The 18,250-nt window shown below is 56.7% G+C and overlaps 1 protein-coding gene across 1 annotated transcript in view; it reads left to right on the top strand.

Moving 5' to 3' along the window:
- The first annotated feature begins 5,186 nt into the window (after positions 1-5,186).
- The window catches only part of ADGRA2 (adhesion G protein-coupled receptor A2), a 34,204-nt gene continuing 21,140 nt past the window's right edge, over positions 5,187-18,250 (top strand). Inside the window, exons 1-2 of the mRNA XM_046648534.1 lie at positions 5,187-5,457; positions 17,285-17,356. Of these exons, the coding sequence (XP_046504490.1) occupies positions 5,195-5,457; positions 17,285-17,356 (335 nt within the window). The 5' untranslated portion in view covers positions 5,187-5,194. The remainder of the gene's footprint in view (positions 5,458-17,284; positions 17,357-18,250) is intronic.

Raw genomic sequence — 18,250 nt, 5'->3', positions numbered from 1 at the left:
AACACCTAACTTACATTTGCTGGTTCATTATGAAAGCTATAACTCAGCAACAATCAGATGAAGGAGACGCATAGGTGGGGGAGGGGGAGACAGGGCATGGAGCTTCCATGTCCATTCTGGATGCGCCACCCTCCCAGCGCCTTGATGTATTCACCAACCCAGAAGCTCTGAATCTCACTGTTTAAGAATTTTTACAAAGCTCAATCTCCAGCCCCACTCCTTTTCCCAGAGGTCAGTGGGTGGGGCTGAAAGTGTCAACCCTCTGATCTCTTGGTCTTTCTGGTGACCAGCCCCATCCTGAGGTTATCTAAGAGTACCACCCTCAGAAACCTCCTTAGCATAAACTCAGATGTGCTCAAAGAGGCTCCTTATGAATAACAGAAGATACTCCTGTCACTCAGGGAATTCCAAGAGTTTTAGGAGCTCTGGGTCAGGAACCAAGGACAAAGACCAAATGTATTTTTGTATATGCAGTCATGCTTTGCATAACACGTTGGTCAACAATGGACCGCATATACGATGGTGGTCCCATAAGATTAGTACCGTAGTAGTAGTACGATGAAATTCAACTGACGCATTTCTCAGAACGTATCCCTGTTGATAAGCGACACATGACTGCATACCACGAAGGCATTATTTACATATAACTGACATCATCATCACAATCCTCTAAAGTAAAAATTATTTTTTATCCCCCATTTCACAGATGAGAAAACTGAGGTCCAGGTAAATTAAATGACTTGCCCAAAGACACGGATCAGTAAAATGGAGAGGCAGTATTCGAATCCGGCTTCAGAGTCCCTGCTCTTAGCCACTGCACTCAGAGTGCAGGAGGTATTTCATCACCTGGGAGAATGTGAGTAGATTTCACTAAAAGGGTAAGTCAGATTTTAATAGAGACAGAGCTTAGGACCCTTTCCTATGGGAGCGTCTAAATTATACATAGGTGCCTTTATGTGTTGGAATGTGATCACCAAAGGGAAGCCCTTGCAGGCCCAAATGGTTACCTGGGTAGCTTCCCACAGTTCTTATTCATTCCTTCTGGTTGAGGCAGGAGCATTTCTCTGCCAGGAACTCTTAGTGTGAATGTCCCAACAGGACAGGCAGCTTAGTCCAGTCCCTACAGGGAGGTACAGGACAGGGAAGAGAAGGACAGAGAGCTCAGAGAACTGCCCAGTAGAGCCATCCTGGGAGGCAGGTGGGAGAAGGGGCGTGGGGGGGGGGGGTCACAGGCTCTGTGCCTCCACTGTCTTTCCAAGCTAATGGAGCCATGGAGAAATGTCACATTTGCATTATCGATCCAATTATGGGCCATTATCTCATCCACTGTTGTCCTGAGTCTGTGTTAGGATCCTGCCTTTTAAAGGCAACAAGGCACAGAGGGAGCTAGAAAACCTAAGAATTAAAAGGTGAACATCCTGGGTGGCACCTTCGGACAGCTGGGAGAAGAGAGCAGGGCCTGGAGCTGGCAAGTGCTAGCTACCACCGTCCAGGTTCCATGCATGCTTATCGTCTTCCAATATCTCTATTCACCCTTACTTTCTTCTAGCCGAGTCGAAGCTCCTTTGGAAAGTGTCTGCCTTCCTCGAGACTGTTAGAAGAATAAGGGGAGGTGGGTCTGTTTCCTACCAGCTGGGATTTAGGAGCAGACATCTTTAAAGGTTCAGCTCAGAGAGGGCAGGGAATAAAATAAGAAAACCTCAAGGGGAAGTGAAACTCTCAGGGGAATTCTTGAGAGCCCTTCTCCCCCGAATAGAAATTCTAGAACATGGAGGTTAAGAATGTGGGCTCCACATCCAGAGTGCCTGGCTCAGATCTATTACTCACTAGCTGTGTAGCCTTGGGCAAGTGACTATTAAGGTATCTCTTCACTTCTCAATTCCCTTTCTGCTAAGACAGTCATCCTCACCCCGCCGTGAGGACTAAAGGAGCTAATTCTTGTACGATGTAGTCAACAAGTCCCTTACACACAATAGCCCTCAGGACAAGTTAGCTCCCCTGCTATGCAGGTCCCCCTTTGGTGGCTCTGGTCAGAGGGAGGGGACACTGACCATTACTCCCTCTTCGATTCTCAGCTGCTCCTGATGGAAGGTCTGGTCTATCGTGGGGTAAGAGGCTCAGCCATTCCTTGACAAGGGGGAATGGATCAGCACTGAAGTTGGGAGCAAGAGAGAGTTTGGCCAGCAGCTAGTACCTGGCAAAGGCAAACTTCTTTTGAGAGGGGCATAGTGGATACGAGCCCCCAGACCCTAAGGGAACAATTAGGGTCTGGCAGAGTCAGGTGGATTACACGCCAGCCCTAGATTGGACTAAAACAATGGTAAGCCCCCCTCCCTTGCTTCAGTCAGGATTAATTCAGCCTCGTCTCTATGATCATGGTACCTTATCCCTGCTCCACTGAAGAGCTTACCATTCAGTCTCAAGGTGTAAGCAATTGGTAGAGCCCCTAGCCAGATTTCCTGAGGTTGGGAATTAAGTTTGAGTCATTCTTCTATCTCAAACAAACTCCAAAACAAAAAGATTTTCATGTAGGCAGTTCATTCGTTGCACCCGGCGCCTCTGAGGACAGACAACCAGGAAGCTTCCTACAGGAAAGGCTTTGAGTGGCTCAGAGAAAAGAGCATTTAAAGAGGAATCAGAGGGGCCGGCCCCGTAGCCTGGTGGTTAAGTTCGAGGGCTCCAGTTTGGCGGCCCAGGGTTCGCAGGTTCCGATCTGGGCTTGGAAATACACGCCGCTCATCAAGCCACACTGTGGCAGTGTCCCACACAAAAATAGAGGAAGATGGGCACGGATGATAGCCCAGTGACAATCTTCCTCACAAAAGGAGTCCAAGGGTACATTCCCACTCCTGGCTGGTCACCGCTACAAGATTTGGTTTCCTCAGCCAGACTGTAAAATGGGAGAGTAGCCCCAGCCCATCCCCTCCCCGGGTGGCTATAGAAGCCAAAGGTGACGACCAACAGGACAGGACAGCGCTGTGTAAACGTCTCCACGATGCACTTCCTTCTCACCCGTGGGGAGGCATCACCTCATTCAGTGTCATTTGGCCTCTATTCAGGCTCAGAGAGTAGGTGTTACCATGGAATTCCTTTCCAGACTTTGAGTATCTTCATTTAGCAAAAAGAAACGACAGAAAGGCTGTGTGACCCAGGCCGGAGGCTTCCTCGCCACTTCTCTCTGAGCAGTTTTCCTGTGAACAGGAGGCTTGGATGGCAGACCCTGCCTGTGGGCGGCGGCTCCCCTCTCAGCCTTCCTGAGGAATGCAGTCTCAGCGCCTGGCCTGCCTGCCACGGGCTCCTGCCGGGGAGTCCACTCCCCTCTCCCTTCCTCCATTTGCAATCACTATTTATTTATCTTTGGAAGTTGAAGGAACCAGAGCCTGCAACCGGGAGAGACTGGTGGAGCCAGAGAGAGAAAGTGAAGAAGCCGGCGTCGGGGCCCAGTGTCTGCAGCCAACAGGCAAAGAAAGAGAAGTCGCTTCCCTGCACTGGGGGTGGGAGACTCAGCTGAAGGGCCACCGGACCAGAAGAGGTGCCACCCACACCAGCAGGGCCAAGAGCACAGAAAGAAGGTGGCAGTCACCGTAGCAACCACTTGGGTGGTACAGTGAAGGATGGGGAACAGGAGTCTTGCCCAGGGATCCCCCAACCCAGACAGCCTGCCCCTCAGCAGCAAAGGCTCTATTAAGTGGCAGAAGAGTCAGCCTTTGAGGGGAAACTGAGGAAGCAGACACACTGGGCCACACTTCTCTTTTCCCTCTGTCCCCAGCCCCATTCCCAGCTTGCATTATAGTCCTTCTAAAACCCACAGGCCATTTTTATCCCCATCCTCAGGTGGCAAGTTCAGACCCTGCCCACAGCCACCAGCCCTCTGCTCATGGAAACAGAGTGGCCCCTCACTCACTCATTCTCATGCCACAACTCACGCCCATAAATTAGAGGGCAGGCAGGGCCCCATTCAGACCCCAGAGATTAGATACCCCAGGATGTTAGGGGTTGTGTCCAAAGTCAGACAGAGCTGTCTAGAATGAGGGTCTCCTGACTCCCAGCACAGTGCTCTTTCCACGCCCTGGCTGGCATAGATCCCTGCTTTTCCTCTTCTCCGCTTCCCTCATTCCCACTGCCCCCCAAATACACACAGGCACAGGGAGGTGGAAAAGATAGGAGGCCAGAGCTAGCCGGTCTGCCTTGGCCTTTGACCCCTCCTTGACCGAATGACATGCGCGCCCCGCTGGGCGAGGTCAACGCAGCCGCAGCCGAGGACGGCCTGAGCCTCCTTGGTCTCCGGCTTGTATCCTGCAGTGGTTGGAGCAGGACTGTGAGAGGGAGAGCCGGCGTCCAGACCGGCCCATCAGGTCAGGGGCCGAGGGAAGCCCAAGCTCAGTAACCCCAGAGCAGAGAACAAAGTTCAGCCCCAAATGTGGAGCACCAGACGTCTCTGGCCAAACCCGCAGGTCACTGAAAGCCCGGAAGCCTCGGGTGCAGGCGAGATGAGCAGGGGCGAGGGAGGGTTTGTGGAAAGTGGTGACGGTTGGCTTTGAGGTCTGAGACGGCTGGTGGAGAGGAAGAGTCCCGGCTCGGGGAGAGCGGCGGGAGGGAGAAGGAGTCGAGGTTCAGGGCGGTGCACGGGCCACGCGGGGCCTCAAGCCGGCGGGCCCGCTCTCCTCCGAGGAGGGCAGCGGCCTGGCTGCGGATCGGGAGGCGCTAGGGCCTCGCGGATGGACGGGCTGGCGAGGGGAGGGCGCCCTCCGGGGAGGCGGGCGGGGGTGGCGGCGGCGGGAGCGGCGCCGCGCCGAGCTGCCTCCATCCATGGCACGGAGCGGCGGCGGCGGCGGCGGCAGCAGGAGCCCGGCGCGATCCGCTAGGTCCCAGCCCAGCGCTCGGCGAGCAGGCGGCGCGGAGGGGCCCGGCCTCGACCGGCCCGGGAGCCCGGCGCCGAGACTCGGGCCGCGCCGCCGGGGGCCGCCTGCGCTGCGCTGACAGCCGCGCCCGCGTCCTCCCCGCCGGGGCGCGCGCCGGACATGCCCCCGGGGCGCGGCGGCGGGGACCCCAGGGCTTGCCTCCGCCCAGGGCCCCCCGCCCCGCCCTCGGGCGCCCCGGGCCCCCGCTGAGCACGCCTCCCGCACGCCCGGGTCCCTCCGGCCGGCGCGCAGACGGCCCCCAGCGCTGTCGGTCCCCGCGGGGCGATGGGCTGATGGGCGCCGGGGGACGCAGGATGCGGGAGGCGCCCGCGCGCCTGCTGCTGCCGCTGCTGCCGTGGCTGCTGCTCCTGACGCCCGAGACCCGGGGCGCGCCCGGCTGCCCCGTCCCCATCCGCAGCTGCAAGTGCTCGGGGGAGCGGCCCAAGGGACTAAGCGGCGGCGCCCCCAACCCGGCGCGCAGGAGGGTGGTGTGCGGCGGCGGGGACCTCCCGGAGCCTCCTGAGCCCGGCCTTCTGCCTAACGGCACGGTTACCCTGTGAGTACCCTACTCGGCCGGTCCGGCCCGAGCCCCGACGGGGTGCCGAAGGGAGACAAGACGGGAGGAGTGGGAAGAGGGGGACGGGACGATGCCGCCACTTCAGACACTCTAGGACAGGCCTGAGTCCTGGCGCTTGGAGAGGCAGAGGAAAGTTTAGGGCTCCAGGAGTGTGGAGGGAGGAAGGGGCTTCGGGGAGCGGGTGCGCCCCCAGAGAGAGGCACTGCAGGCGCCCACTCACCTGCGCAGGTGAAGTGGAATGCGTGCTGGCAGGACCCCCACGCCCCTCGAGTTTCCAGCCTGGCTGGTGTTGCGGACTTGGGGACCTACGGTGAGTGGGATGGGAGAAGGCTCAGGAAAAGACCGACGCCCGCGGTCCAGTAGGTGACCGTTACCACGGCGGACGCGTCCGGGGCCGGACTGGAGGAGTCTCCCGGTTCACCCGGCGGGCCTGGCTCCTCCAGTGGGGGGCGCCCCATCCGTCCCCTGAGCCTGCCAGTCCCGCTTCCAGCCCGTCTCCATGGGGCAGGCGGGAGGGCGGGCTCGGAAAAGTCTGTCCCTGGGATGCGGGCTCTTCGGTCTGAATGAGAGCCGGGCGTCCCGATTTCTCTTGGGCCCCTCTGCCGCCGCGAGCATCTGTGATGTGAGCCCTGCGCTAGGTCCTGCAACCCTCCCTCTTCCTTCTCTCCTCTGAATACAACACGAGCTTTGGCTGTTTCTCGATTGACTTCCGCGCGCAAAGATTGCGAAGAAAGAAACCTGGCTGAGGGGAAGGCGGCTGCCTCCCAGCCTCCTTCCGTCATCCCGTTTCCCTTCTCAGCCAGCGCCTTATTAAGTCCTCACTTTGCTGGCAACGAGCGCGGCTCTTTGCGCCGCAGCCCGACCCCAAGCCTCCTGGATGAGGGTCTGAAGTCCCCGCAACCGCAGCAGAATTAGCGACCCCTCCCCACCGCAGCGATTTCCTGTGCTGACCATGTGCTCGGAGCTCCACGCACGCCGTGGAGTGGAGGGTCCGGCCCTAGGGGTGGCCCCTTCTTTTCCTGCCCTGGATCCAGCCTACAAGCCGCTTCCCCTTCCCTGTCCTCCTGACCCCAGTGGCGACCGTTTCCCCACCGCCCCTTGCCCGGGGTTGGGGCTGGCTCACAGTCTATCCGATTGTGTCCAGAACAATACAGTAACGCCTCTGGTTGGGTGAGTTCAGAGACTGCCTGCTTCCTGACAGGACACGACTGGTCAGCCTCTGACGTTGGCCGCCTGGCCTGCATTTTCTCCAGCTGGGGGGTGTGCGTGTATGTGTGTGTGTGCGTGTGTGTGTGTGTGTGTGTGTGCATTAGGTGGGTGGAGGTGGTGTGTCTGCTCTCTCCCACGTTCCAGCAGCTCAGGGATATGGCCATGGCCTGGGAAGGCAACTGTGGCTGCTCATTCCAGCTCCCTCTGAGTGTCCACTGGTGTTGAAGGGTCCAGACAGGCCTGGGCATTCCCCAGCCCACTCAGTTCTGGAAGAGAAAAATGTGTGGATAGTTGGCCGAGTGTGTGTGCAAGTCTCCGCTGGGCAATGATAATTCAGTTCCGAGAGAGGTCTGTGTGTATGCTCAATCTTGTGGCTGTGCTCACACACGTATGAGGGATGCTGTCTCTCTGCATGTCTGTTTGTTGGGATTAGAGAATCCTAACAAACTGAAGGCAGAAAGCGGGGGGGGGGGGGGGGGGACAGTAAAAGGTGGTTTTGCAGTACATCTTAGAATGATTTGGCAACTAATGCTTTCCAGCCATGGCTAATTCCCATCGACGCCACTCCTGGGAGAGAGGGGGCCAGCTCTTGGTGAGAATATATTGTGACAGGGTGGCAGCAACCATGACTGCAGCCTCACCTTCCCATCCCAAACTGTCCCCAGAGGAAGGGCCCCCCCTTTCATCCCAGGCCACTGACCTAGCTGGCTTCAGGTACTTTCCAAAGGAACAGCCCTCTGCACCTGGCTGGACATCCTCACAGGGACAACAGACAGGGCAGGCCAGAGAAGCCCCTGAGAGCCTGCTGGCTTGTCAGCCTGGGGGGGTGACTGAATCCCAGCCACGGATGTATTTCTTAGGCTCTGCCCCCAGGTTCCACATAATCCTGCTTGCTGCTCCCCACCCCACCCCAGCTGGCTTCTGAAGGAAAAAGAGCCCAAGTTCCTCAGCAGAAGCTGGGCAAGCATTCTCTTCTCGGGGCTCCGTCTCCAGCACATGTGTCCCTAACCCAGCAAGTGTCTTGAGGAAAGAAGGAACAGAAGGGTGGCAGCTAAGGAAGAGGCTGAGAGCACAGCAGTCTTCCCCAACTCCTCCTCCTTGCTCTATTTTTTTTCCCACACAAATTTCCCCTCTCACCTTTCAGCCTCTCACCTGGTGCAAACGACAGGACTTGAGCCACTAGTTTTTGCATTGTGGCTTTACCCTCCCTCCTGCACCAGGTCCCAGGCCCCTTCACACCACCTGTTCACCTGTGGACTCACCTCGGGACCCCACCTTGGTAAGCCCAGCAGATGCCAGTGCTAAGACTGTTCAGGCAAAGAAAGTGCTGGAGGAGGGGCCTGTCTGCAGGGAACCTCCTGTCGGCCCTTGGCCCTTGGAGGCCTCCAAGCAGTTCAGTCCTGTGAGCAGGCCTGTTCACCTGGCTGCCGCACCTCCACCTCCGCCCTTATCTCCACTTCTGCCTTCTGCTTTGTAGGCGACTGCCCCTCACCCCGCCCTTTGCTTTTTTTCCTCTATTGGATTTTCATTTGCAGTTTTCCAGGAAAGCAGAACTCTTGGCTTCCTTCCTGATCCATCGGTCCCACCCCACACCCTAATTTCACGGTGCAGTGCAGAGGGCAGCTGTGGCACGAATGCTCCTATCCAGAGCGGGAGACTGTGTGGGCCTCCTCTGAGAGGAAAGGCCTTGTAGGGGGTGGCTTGGACCCTCTGGGCCCCCACCCACTCCTGGGCGCAGTTGACTGGCCTGCCCTCCAGTTCTCAGCTCTGGGAGTTAGAGTGCGTGGGAGGGGGACGATAGAGACTTCAAGGCAAGGACTGATATTAGACCACTCCAGAAGGAAATCTCCTATGAGGACCTCTCAGGACATCTGAGCAGCCCCTCAGAGGCGACCAGGCAGAGTCATAAATTCCTAGAATGTCTGTGCTGGAAAGGGCCTTAGAGACTAGCAAGTCCAGCCCCTCCATCTGACAGCTGAGCCGACTGAGGCTGGGAGGGGAGAAGGCTGGTGTCTTGCTGACAGTCACACACCAGCTGAGGCCAGCATCAGGATTAGCCAGTTAGGTTTTCTTAGCATTCCTCTCAGGTGAGGGACTCCCTGTTCACCTGGCCAGACTTTGGACCCAGTGGGCACAAAAGGTGCTTTAAAAAAACCAGTTCCTTCCCAGCAGGTCCCAGGCCCTTGTGACCTGGGAACATTCCAAGGCTGGGTGGGGAGGGGGGAGGGCATGGGATGGGTCACTCAGGATTCTTCCAGAGTGGACAAACCCTCATCCACTCAGCTTCCCATTTCAGGGGACATTGCCCACCACGTAGGCTGCCCACATAGGGGAGAAGGGGCCTTTGCCACACAAAGCCACACTTCCTAGCAGTGGCTGAGTCCTCTCGCTGTGTTTGGTGGTCTTCAGGAGCACCATCGGAGGGGGGGAGGGGCAGCCCCTTTACAGCCCCTCTGCTTGCTCCAGCCTCAGGGAGGAGGTTCTTGAGCACAGATCTCCCTCTGGACCTCCAGCTCTGGACTGGGCCCTTCCCTCGGTGCCCCTCACCCCAGCCCCCAGGATTCAGCCAGGGGAGTTTGGGGCAAAGTGTGCCAACTGCCATGCACACAGCCTGAGGGGAGTGGAAAGATGCTGGCTGGAGGGGCGGGCCCACGCCGGCTTCTCCACCCCCTTCTCTTCCACCCTCTTTCCCCCATATGGTTCTCATAAGGTCTGGGCTCAGAGACAGCAGCCAGAGGAAGTGGCTGTGTACAGAGAGCTTTTGTGAGGGAGAGGGGGAGGGGGAGAGAGCGACGAGAAAGAAGGAAGAGGCAGGAGACAGAAGGTGGGAGGAAGCCTGGAGGCTGCAACACACTCCCTGACCCTCCCCGTCCCTCCCGATGAGGCAGGGTCTCCCTGCAGCCCCCCTCCCCCATGTGGGCTCCTGGACTCCCACCTATCTGAAGTGAGGGGCCCAGAAGAAATCCAGGTCTCTCCCTGACTCTTCCCACCTACCTGCTGGGGGAGCTGGAGGCAGCCGGCCCCTTCCTCGCTGTCCTGGAAACTCCTGCCCCTTGGGCTCCCTCTGGTGCAGGATGTCAGGGTCCATGGTCCCGGCTCAGGGCCAGCACTGGGCAGAGAACAGAGCCCTCTGGGGTCACTGGTTGAGTCCTCATTGCACCGAAGAGACTGGAGACGCCATCGTGCTGTGCTCCAAAGACAACACATACCTATAATTGAGCCCCACAATGGGACCAGGACCCACAACTGGTCATTTGGCCTGAATTATTCAGAAGCGTGCATGAACCCAGCTACTCCTGATCCCCAAGGAAGTCCCTTCCTGCTGGCTAGCATGGATCACCCCTCTATGTTGGGAATGGGGGGGCAATCCCCTAGTCCTGGGGGTGAGTCTGAGAATTTCCCCCAAAGGCACAGACAAACCAGTGTAATCTGAACCTAACCATAAATTGACCCTTAAATTTGGGGTCATGTTTTTAAAGGGAGAGAGTGTTTCTAAGTTTATGCCACATGGGAGTCATTGGGATAAGAACTCTTTCCTGAGAGAGAAAAAGTTCCAGCTACTTCTGGGTTGATCCTTGTCCTTCCATTCAGTGGGCTTTCCTCACCAAAGCCCAGAGAGGGGAGGCGAGTTCCCCAATGCCACACAGCCTGAATCAGGACCCCTCACTCCCTGTCACCCTGAGGTGGAGACTGCCCCATGCCTCCCTGGGACCAGACAGAGAGCAGGGGTGGAGAGAGGAGGGAAATGGCCCTGGGCTGAGGAACCAGAAGGAAAATCCGGTGACTGCTAGGAAGGGGCTGCTCCGAGGGGCTGTTTATTTTCATTCCCCCAGCCCAGCTGCTCTGTGCTATTTAGAGCTCAGACATTGACAGGACAAAGCTGCCTCCTCCCCTTCCTCCCTCCTCCGGGGGCCCCCATCCTTCCCAAACTCCAGAACATTCCTTTGCTTTTAGGACTTGGTGATGGGGGTGGGGGAGCAGAGAAACTGTGGAGTGTAGCTAACCCGGGCAGCCTCCCAGGACCCAGCTTTCCCAGCGCTGGGAGTGGGGAGAGGTGGGATGGGGGAGCAAAGGGGTGTACAAGATGGATGGGGCCAGGTGAGGGGCAGGGGAACCAGTCTGTCACAGAGGAGCAGGGAACAGCCGGGGAGAGAGAGAGAGCGGCCTCAGGAGGGAGTTCCAGCCTGAACTTGAGGGCCCAGACGTCTCCCAGCTGGAAAGGGAAGGGAAGGTCTGAGAGCGCCCACCCCTTACCCCCACCCCCACCCTCACCCCAGAGCTCCTTGCCTGCTGGAACCGTGCAGAAACTCTAGCCCTCAGACTCCGGGAGACTGGGTATCCAGGTTGGGAAAAGCCATCAAATATAAGTCAGTCCAGACCTTTCTTTTTCTGAGAAGAAACCCCCCAGAGAGGGGCTGCCCTGCGCAAGGCCACACAGCTCCTGGCCAGACCCCAGGCCTCCTGCTCCCATCAGCCTCTCCCCACACGGACCACTCAGAGACATCATCCCTGGGACAGAGCAGGGGAGATACACTAACCCACTTCCTCCATGGATACACGAGCCAGGGAAAAGGGGGCCACCCCCAATGATAGCCCAACAAGTGCAAGTGTACCTAGGGGACCACTGTATGAGTTCACTGTGCAGTATTTGAAATCAGACTGACTCAGGAAAAGTGAGACCTATGGTCCCTAAAGCCTTCTTTCCAATGTTTCCTCTCCGTCTCCTGCACCACACACAGCACAGCTTCGGAACTATGCGACCCCTATGGGGAAGGTGTCCCAGAGGACTGTACCCTGGAGCCAGGTCAGCTCCCAGAGGGATGGGACATTCTCCAAGGTGTCACGAGTGAGCTCTGCCAGGACTGGCCAGGTCGGGGCACGGTGAGGGGGAAGTGGGGGTAGGAGGAAGCTGTCCCCTGATGTGGGAAAACTGGGGTTCAGCATCTCTGTCCACTGACCACCCCACCTTCCCTGGAGCTCTGCCCCTCCACATACCCATCCCTTCTTTCAGCCAGCTGTGTCCGGCCCAGCGCCAGGAGGTGAGTAACCTGGGCTATGCCCTAAAGGGCCTGACAGTCTCATCTGGAGACTAGATACAGGCTCACAAAGCAGGGCAGGATCAGGGCCTCAGGGCTCCCAAGGAAAGCATCCGGAGTGGAAAGAGTACAGGACTAATTTATACTTAGGTATAAAAGACTGATAACAAATTGATCCTTTCAGTTGTATTTGTACTGAAAAAGAAACCCACTTTCTTCACCCAAAAGCTTGGCTACCCAGTGGTGAGATTATAGGCCATGTGTGGAGGAAGTGTTTAAGGTGGGTTGGGAGTAACTCCCCAGCTTCCTCACATCAGGTGGACACACACATTCCGTCCTGACACACCTCCCTCCGCCTTCCAATAGCTGTTAGTGTAGGTTTGGAGAACCAACGAATGGATGCGTACATGTGAAGGATCACAGCAGACTCAATTCCTTATGTTCAAACTAGGGTGCTGGGGGCCCCACGTCCCCATCAAGGCACACCTTCCACCCGCCCCAAACACCTGGAGCACCATTTTCAGGCTGCAGACTCCCTCAGGGTTAGTCCTCCCCTTCCCACCCCAATTTCGTGCTTCTGCCTGCTCACCACCAGGATGGGATGCCCCTGTAGAGGGCAGGTCAGAGAAAAGGCACAAGAAGGCCCCATGTGTAGGAGCCATGGCAAGACCTTGACCTCAGCCCTGCCTGGACAGTGGAGCTTCAAGGCTGAGATCAGAGGTTCTCTCAGGACAACCCTAAAGCCTGGGGAAGGAAGGCCCTATGGGTCCCTTTCCAACCAGCAGGTGTTCAGGGCTGACTGGACAGGCTGCCAGCCCAGGGAAGGGATTGCAGGCAAGCACAGGGATGGAAGGAAAGGGAAGCAACAGGAGGGCAGCCCTTGGCCTCAGTGTATGGGTCAGAGCAGGGCCTGTGGCCCAGGGGCTGTCTCACGAATGGAGGCCTTACTGTCATATCATCCATTCTAAAATGCACCCAGGTCCTTCGTGAAACGTAGTTATTGCTAATTGACAGAGTATGGCATTTGGTAGTTATTTAGTTAAGCATTTATTAATTTCCGTTGTGTAGCCTTTATATTTCAGAGGCAATGATTTTTAGGTTTCAGACATCTTTGCGAGCCCTGGAAATGCTCGAAGGCCCTGGGCACTGTGCCTGCAGGAGGGGCTGGGAGGCCAGTGTCACCTCGATGGTTCAGGGCGGTTATGGGCCTGAGGCCTTTTTGGTACCTGCAAGGAGGCCACCCTCCTCCCCCTCACTGATGGTCTCCCGAAGACACCGCCAAGGTGCCAGCAGCAGGTGTTGGAGACCAGGCCTTCCCAGCCCAGACAGCTTGGCGATGACCTAAACTCCAGGCCCTGACTCCCTGGAGAGCATCGATTCCCCAGTGTCCAGACATGGGGCCCTCACCTCTGTGCTTGTTGGGGTGGGGCAGGGGGCTGACATCTATGGCTCTTCCTGTACGTGTGAGAACCATTTGCATCAGATTTGTGCTGGCCCCACACGCCACGGAGAGTGCCCACACGACCCCTACAGGGTCATCTTTGATGTCAGGCTGGGATCTGGTGAGTTCTTGTGGCTGCCCAGAGGCCGCAGAGCCTCCCCGTAGACGCCAGCCACTCGCTCCCTTGGCCTCCAGCCTCATTAGTGGTAACTCCTCTTGCTTCTCTTCCCTAAAATAGGACCCTAGCTAGGAGAGAGTTCTGGAATGGACTTGGTGTGCCCCCTGTGTTTGGCCAGACTTCAGACTCTGGGATGGAGAACAGAGGACTCCAGGGACTGGCCCCCCTTCCTGTGAAAATTTGATGTTGGAGCTGTAGACAAGGAGGGAAAAAGAAGCTGAAGATGCTGGGCTGGGCGAGCCAGAGGCCTGTGAGGCAGGGCTGGCGGGGCTGGCGGGGCTGGGAAGGAAACCCACCTGGCTAGCTCCCTGTGCTGTTGCAGAGGGAAGAGCTCCTGTAGGTTGAGAGAGTCTGTGGGGGTGGGGGTGGCCATTAAGATGGGGTCAAGACTGACACTGTGTCTGCGACGCTAGACAGAACCATGGGGCGGAGGCTCCCTCCTTCCCCGCCCAATCGCTGGGGCCTCCCTGACCGTTTTCCTCCCATGAGACAGCCTAGAGTGGTGGGAACATTTTTCTTCTCATTGGATGAGGCTGCGTGTGTGTATTTTCATCTACCCCATTCGCAGCCCTGTAACGGCCAGCTTCCTACCTGTCCGTAGCAACGCCAGTCCCAAGCACTTTCTGTCCCAAATCACTGCCCCCTTCCTGACCAGAGCCACCAGAGGCCCCTCTGGAGAACTGAGCCAACAAGCACAATCAAGGCCATTCTCTGGATAATCTGGGTCTAAAGTAAAGTTTCCTCAGCCTTGTTGAGGTTATTAAGGTCAAAAGATCCAATTCTGGGTTTTTGGGGACTTGAGTCATACAGATAGCTGCCTGAGGTCTGTCCAAGAGCTGGAAATGTGGCGAGAACGCGAGGAGGAGGACACGCTGTTTGCCTGGTGTTCCTGCTTGTGTGCGTGGCTTAGAGGGCGGGCGATCGGGGACGTGTTCTCTGCCACAAGACAAATCTCATTTCAGGACTTGCAGGGCTGGAGTTTGCGTGGGGCCAGCCAAGCCGGAAGCGTGGGTTGCAGCTGACCCCCCTTCTGCCCTCTCCTCCCCAGCAAAACAGAGGCTGCCTCAGAGAGAGAGGGGCCCGGCCTGCAGGGGGTCTGGGCTCAGGGCGGAGCTGGGTGGGACACCATGAGATGAGTTGTCCTGGGCCAGAGGCTTATCCCCACCCGCCTCAGGGCTGGTCCCGCATCTGTGCTCTGTTCCCACCCCACACACAGACATGCACACACCACTCCGGTTGCCTCGGTGTCTCTCAAGCAGCCCAGACTTCCTTCTGGGGATGTGCTGGCTACAAGGAGACTAGATCAGGATTAAAGCCACTAGCCACACGTGGTGACTGAGCACCTGTAACCTGGCCGGCCTGAACTGAGTTGTGCTGGAGAGGAGAATACATACCGGATTCTGAAGGCTTAGTACAAAAACAGGGAAAATATCTCATTAATATTTCGTATATTGATTATGTGTTCAAGTGATAGTATTTTGGATATACTGGGTTAAATAAAATACATTGTTAAAAATAACAATTAAAAAAATTTTTAAATGTGTCTTCTAGAACATTTCAAATTACATATGCAGCCCACTTTGTACTTCTATTGGCCAGCTCTGGGTTAAAGAATTTGGGGTATGTGAAAGGTGTTCAAAGGTTAAAGGCCAAAGAGTCTGGAGAATGTGGGGCACCCCCGCAATGCCACCTCTAGACCTGTCTGGACAGGGTTCTCACGTTAGAATCCCTGGTTTTAATCTTGAGGATTTGGGAGTTGGAGAATTTTTTAATTTTCTGTTTGCAATTCAATGATCTTTAAACAAAATCTTTTGTAGATAATTTTGGGATAATTTTTTATTAGAAGCCTTTTTCATAGTGTAAGATTTTCATTTCTAAAGTCAGTGTTTCTCAAACTGGAATCCTCAGACATATTCACAGAAAATGAAGTATTTTTTCCCTCCCTTCAACAGGTCTGCACTCTACTCAAGGTAGAGAAATGTTATCTCAGGCCTCCCCCTCCGTGGGCAGCACTGTGATGATCGGCAGCCCTGTTCCTCTGTCCTTCCATACTCCCCACCTCTCCCCTGTGCCCCTCACACTCATCAGCATCCCCGTCCTTTTTCATCCCATGAACTCAGGGAGGGGGCAATGTCTAGGAGAGACCCTTGGGGTTGGGAGGGAGGCTGAAACGATGCCCTTTCTCCGCCCTTCTTCCTGACATTGCAGGACCCCTCCCTGACATCCCTAAGGATACTGAGGGGTCCTCTTGCCTTTTACGACATTTAATGCAACCTCTGAACCTCAGATTCTGGGGGCATATGAAGAGAATGAACTGGAGATGAGGTGAGGCAGGCTTTGATTTAAGCCACACCGTCAAGAGCCCGTCACCTCTGAGGAGGCCACCCCAGCCCCACCAGGGCCTGAATGAGACAATTAGAGGCCCCGAGAACTGACAAGATTGTGACTTACCACCACCATGTGTCATGTGAAATAAAAGTATGAGAATAAAGGGGTTCCCGAAAGTTCTAATTGGTCATAATGACCAAGGTGATATATTTTTTGAAATATCAAGATAATGTTACATGTGTGTGTGAAGCACTTCGGAAACCCAGCATTGCTCCCCGAACCCATGCACACGGTCACCCTTCAGACCCTGCTGGGAAATGCCACCACTGGAGGGACCGTTAGGCCAAGACCAGAGGGGTAGGAGGGGTCTATCTGGGAGGGGGGAAAGGAGGAAGAAGATGATGTCTCTAGCCCTTCTCATTGACCCAGAAAGCCCCCCTTCCACTCTTGCCTCCATTCTGGCCGCTGTCTGTCCTCCACGAGCCTCTTAAAGATGGAGTGGCTGGAACGTCAGATGTCTGGGGTCCTCTCTTCAGCCTGGCTTGGCAGAGCCACCCACCCCCTTCCAGGAAGCTTTGGGGTGGGTCCCTTTGCCAGCTCCTCTCGTGCCTGGTCCCTAGCCCCTACCCTCTCCCGTACTGTCCAGCCCACTGGAGAGAAGGCCCCAGGCCCACTGCTAAGAGCAGAAGGGAAATCCTTTTCCTCAGCCCAGGGCAGGCAAGAGTTTGGGCTGAGAGGCTCATTAAAGCTTTTTAATAAGCAATTAACTCAAGGGATGCGGCCTTAGGCTGGTGTGGAACTCCCTCCTCCCTGCAGGGAGCCTGGCAGAGAAAGGCTGAGTGGGTGGGCAGAGTGGGTTCAGTCAGAAGCTTGGGGCCTCTTCTTTCCTCCCCTAAACACAAACAAACAAACAGAAATCTGAGGGGGCAGAGGTGGAGGCTGAGGCCTGGGCTTCCCCCAGGCCTGCGGCTCTATCAGTTCTCTGTCCAGGCGGCAGACAGGCTTGGGGAGGCAAGGGCATTCAGGGCCCCTCAGCTGGGGGCCTTTGAGGGCTGGGAGTGGCCCCCTTCTGGTGAGGTCCTCAGCTCTCAGAGAGAGTGTTGGAGACCCTAACAAAAGGCAGCTCCTCCCACCTGTACCTACTGGGCTTCTTGTTCCACCAGCCGGAGCCCTAACCCAGTTCAGGCCTTTAACTCACCACCGTCCTCAGGATATTGGGCTGAGAGGGCTGGAGCAAGACAGAGCTGTGGAGGCAGGAAGGGGGTGCTGTGGGCTTGGCCCTGTGGTTCCAAGGGGTAAAGGGGGCATTGCAACTTTGCACCAGCTCAGCCCACCTGCATACAGAGCCCAAGGGTCCAGGCCATGGGGGAACCCAGACCAGGTGAAATGTCTGCCTTGGCGCTCAGTGGGCTGACCATTCTGCCTGAACCATTCACTGGCTCCCCCTATAATCTCCTGGAGCAGAGGGTGGGGCTGCTGCCTTGCCTAACTTCAAGGGGCACCATTTATACAGAATGCAACATGGCTGTAATGGTGAAACTGGATCCTCACTGCATCCACACCTCCCAGCTTGTAACGGCCCGTTCTCCTGTCTCTGTTCTCCTGTTCCTCCAGGCTCTTGGGCAACAACAAGATCACTGCGCTCCGGAATGGATCCTTCCTGGGACTGTCTCTGCTGGAGAAGTTGTAAGCGCCGGGGCGACGTGGGGGATGGTGGTCGTGGGCAAGAGGTCAGTTCAGAGAGGATGAGGAACACCAGTTGCTGAGGGACCCCACAACCCAGAACCTGCTGGCTAAGCAGGGCCCAGTGTCAGAACCACTGGGACCCTGCCCAGGACTGGACCACCAGGCGGAGGGCAGAGAGGGACTGGTCTGGGACAGAGGGACAAGCTCCTCCACCAGCTACAGCAGAGGAAAGTAGGGAAACCTCCCTGGTCTGGGCAGAGATGGGGCCAAGGGAAGCTCATTAACGCTGTTTAATGAGCAATTAGCCGTGAGGGCTGAGCCGCTTAGCTCAGAAGCCGCCTCCTCCTCCTAGCCAGGGGCCCAGCATCGAGTGCTGAGACAGCCCGTGGGGTGCTGAGGCCTCTTCCCTCGTTCCCTAAAAACCATCCACAAACAAAGCCTCAAGGGGCCAGAGCCCTGGGCTGAGGGTGGGGAAAGCGGATCATGTCCAAATCTCTCCCCCGCCCTCCACCCCTACCACCCTGCTTTGAGCTGCATCACAGCAGCACCCGCAGGCTGCCCTGCAGGCCCGGGGGCGGGGGCAGGGGGCTGGCGCTGGACGTAGGTCCACAAGGGCCCTGCTAGCCTGAAAGAACCTCCTTCCCAGAGCTGGAGAGCTGGCCAGGTCACAGGCAGGTCACTGAACCTGCCAGATCAGGGGACTGAATCAAACCCTCTCTCGAGTCTCTGTTCAGTTGGCATCTCCGGAACCACAGCCTCTGCAACAGCCTTGGGGCCTGTCTCCTCCACAGAAGGCCCGGGCCTCCCGTGCCTCCTGGAGCCTGATCCTTGCTATCTCCCCCACCTGCAATCCCCTCCCTCCTGTCTCTGCTCGCACCCCACTGGGCATTCCCA

This window comes from Equus quagga, chromosome 22 (genome assembly GCF_021613505.1).
Source record: "Equus quagga isolate Etosha38 chromosome 22, UCLA_HA_Equagga_1.0, whole genome shotgun sequence".
In the NCBI taxonomy this organism is placed as follows: Eukaryota; Metazoa; Chordata; class Mammalia; order Perissodactyla; family Equidae; genus Equus; species Equus quagga.
The sequence above is the reverse complement of the archived record's forward strand: the minus strand, read 5'-3'. Positions and strand labels throughout refer to the sequence as shown.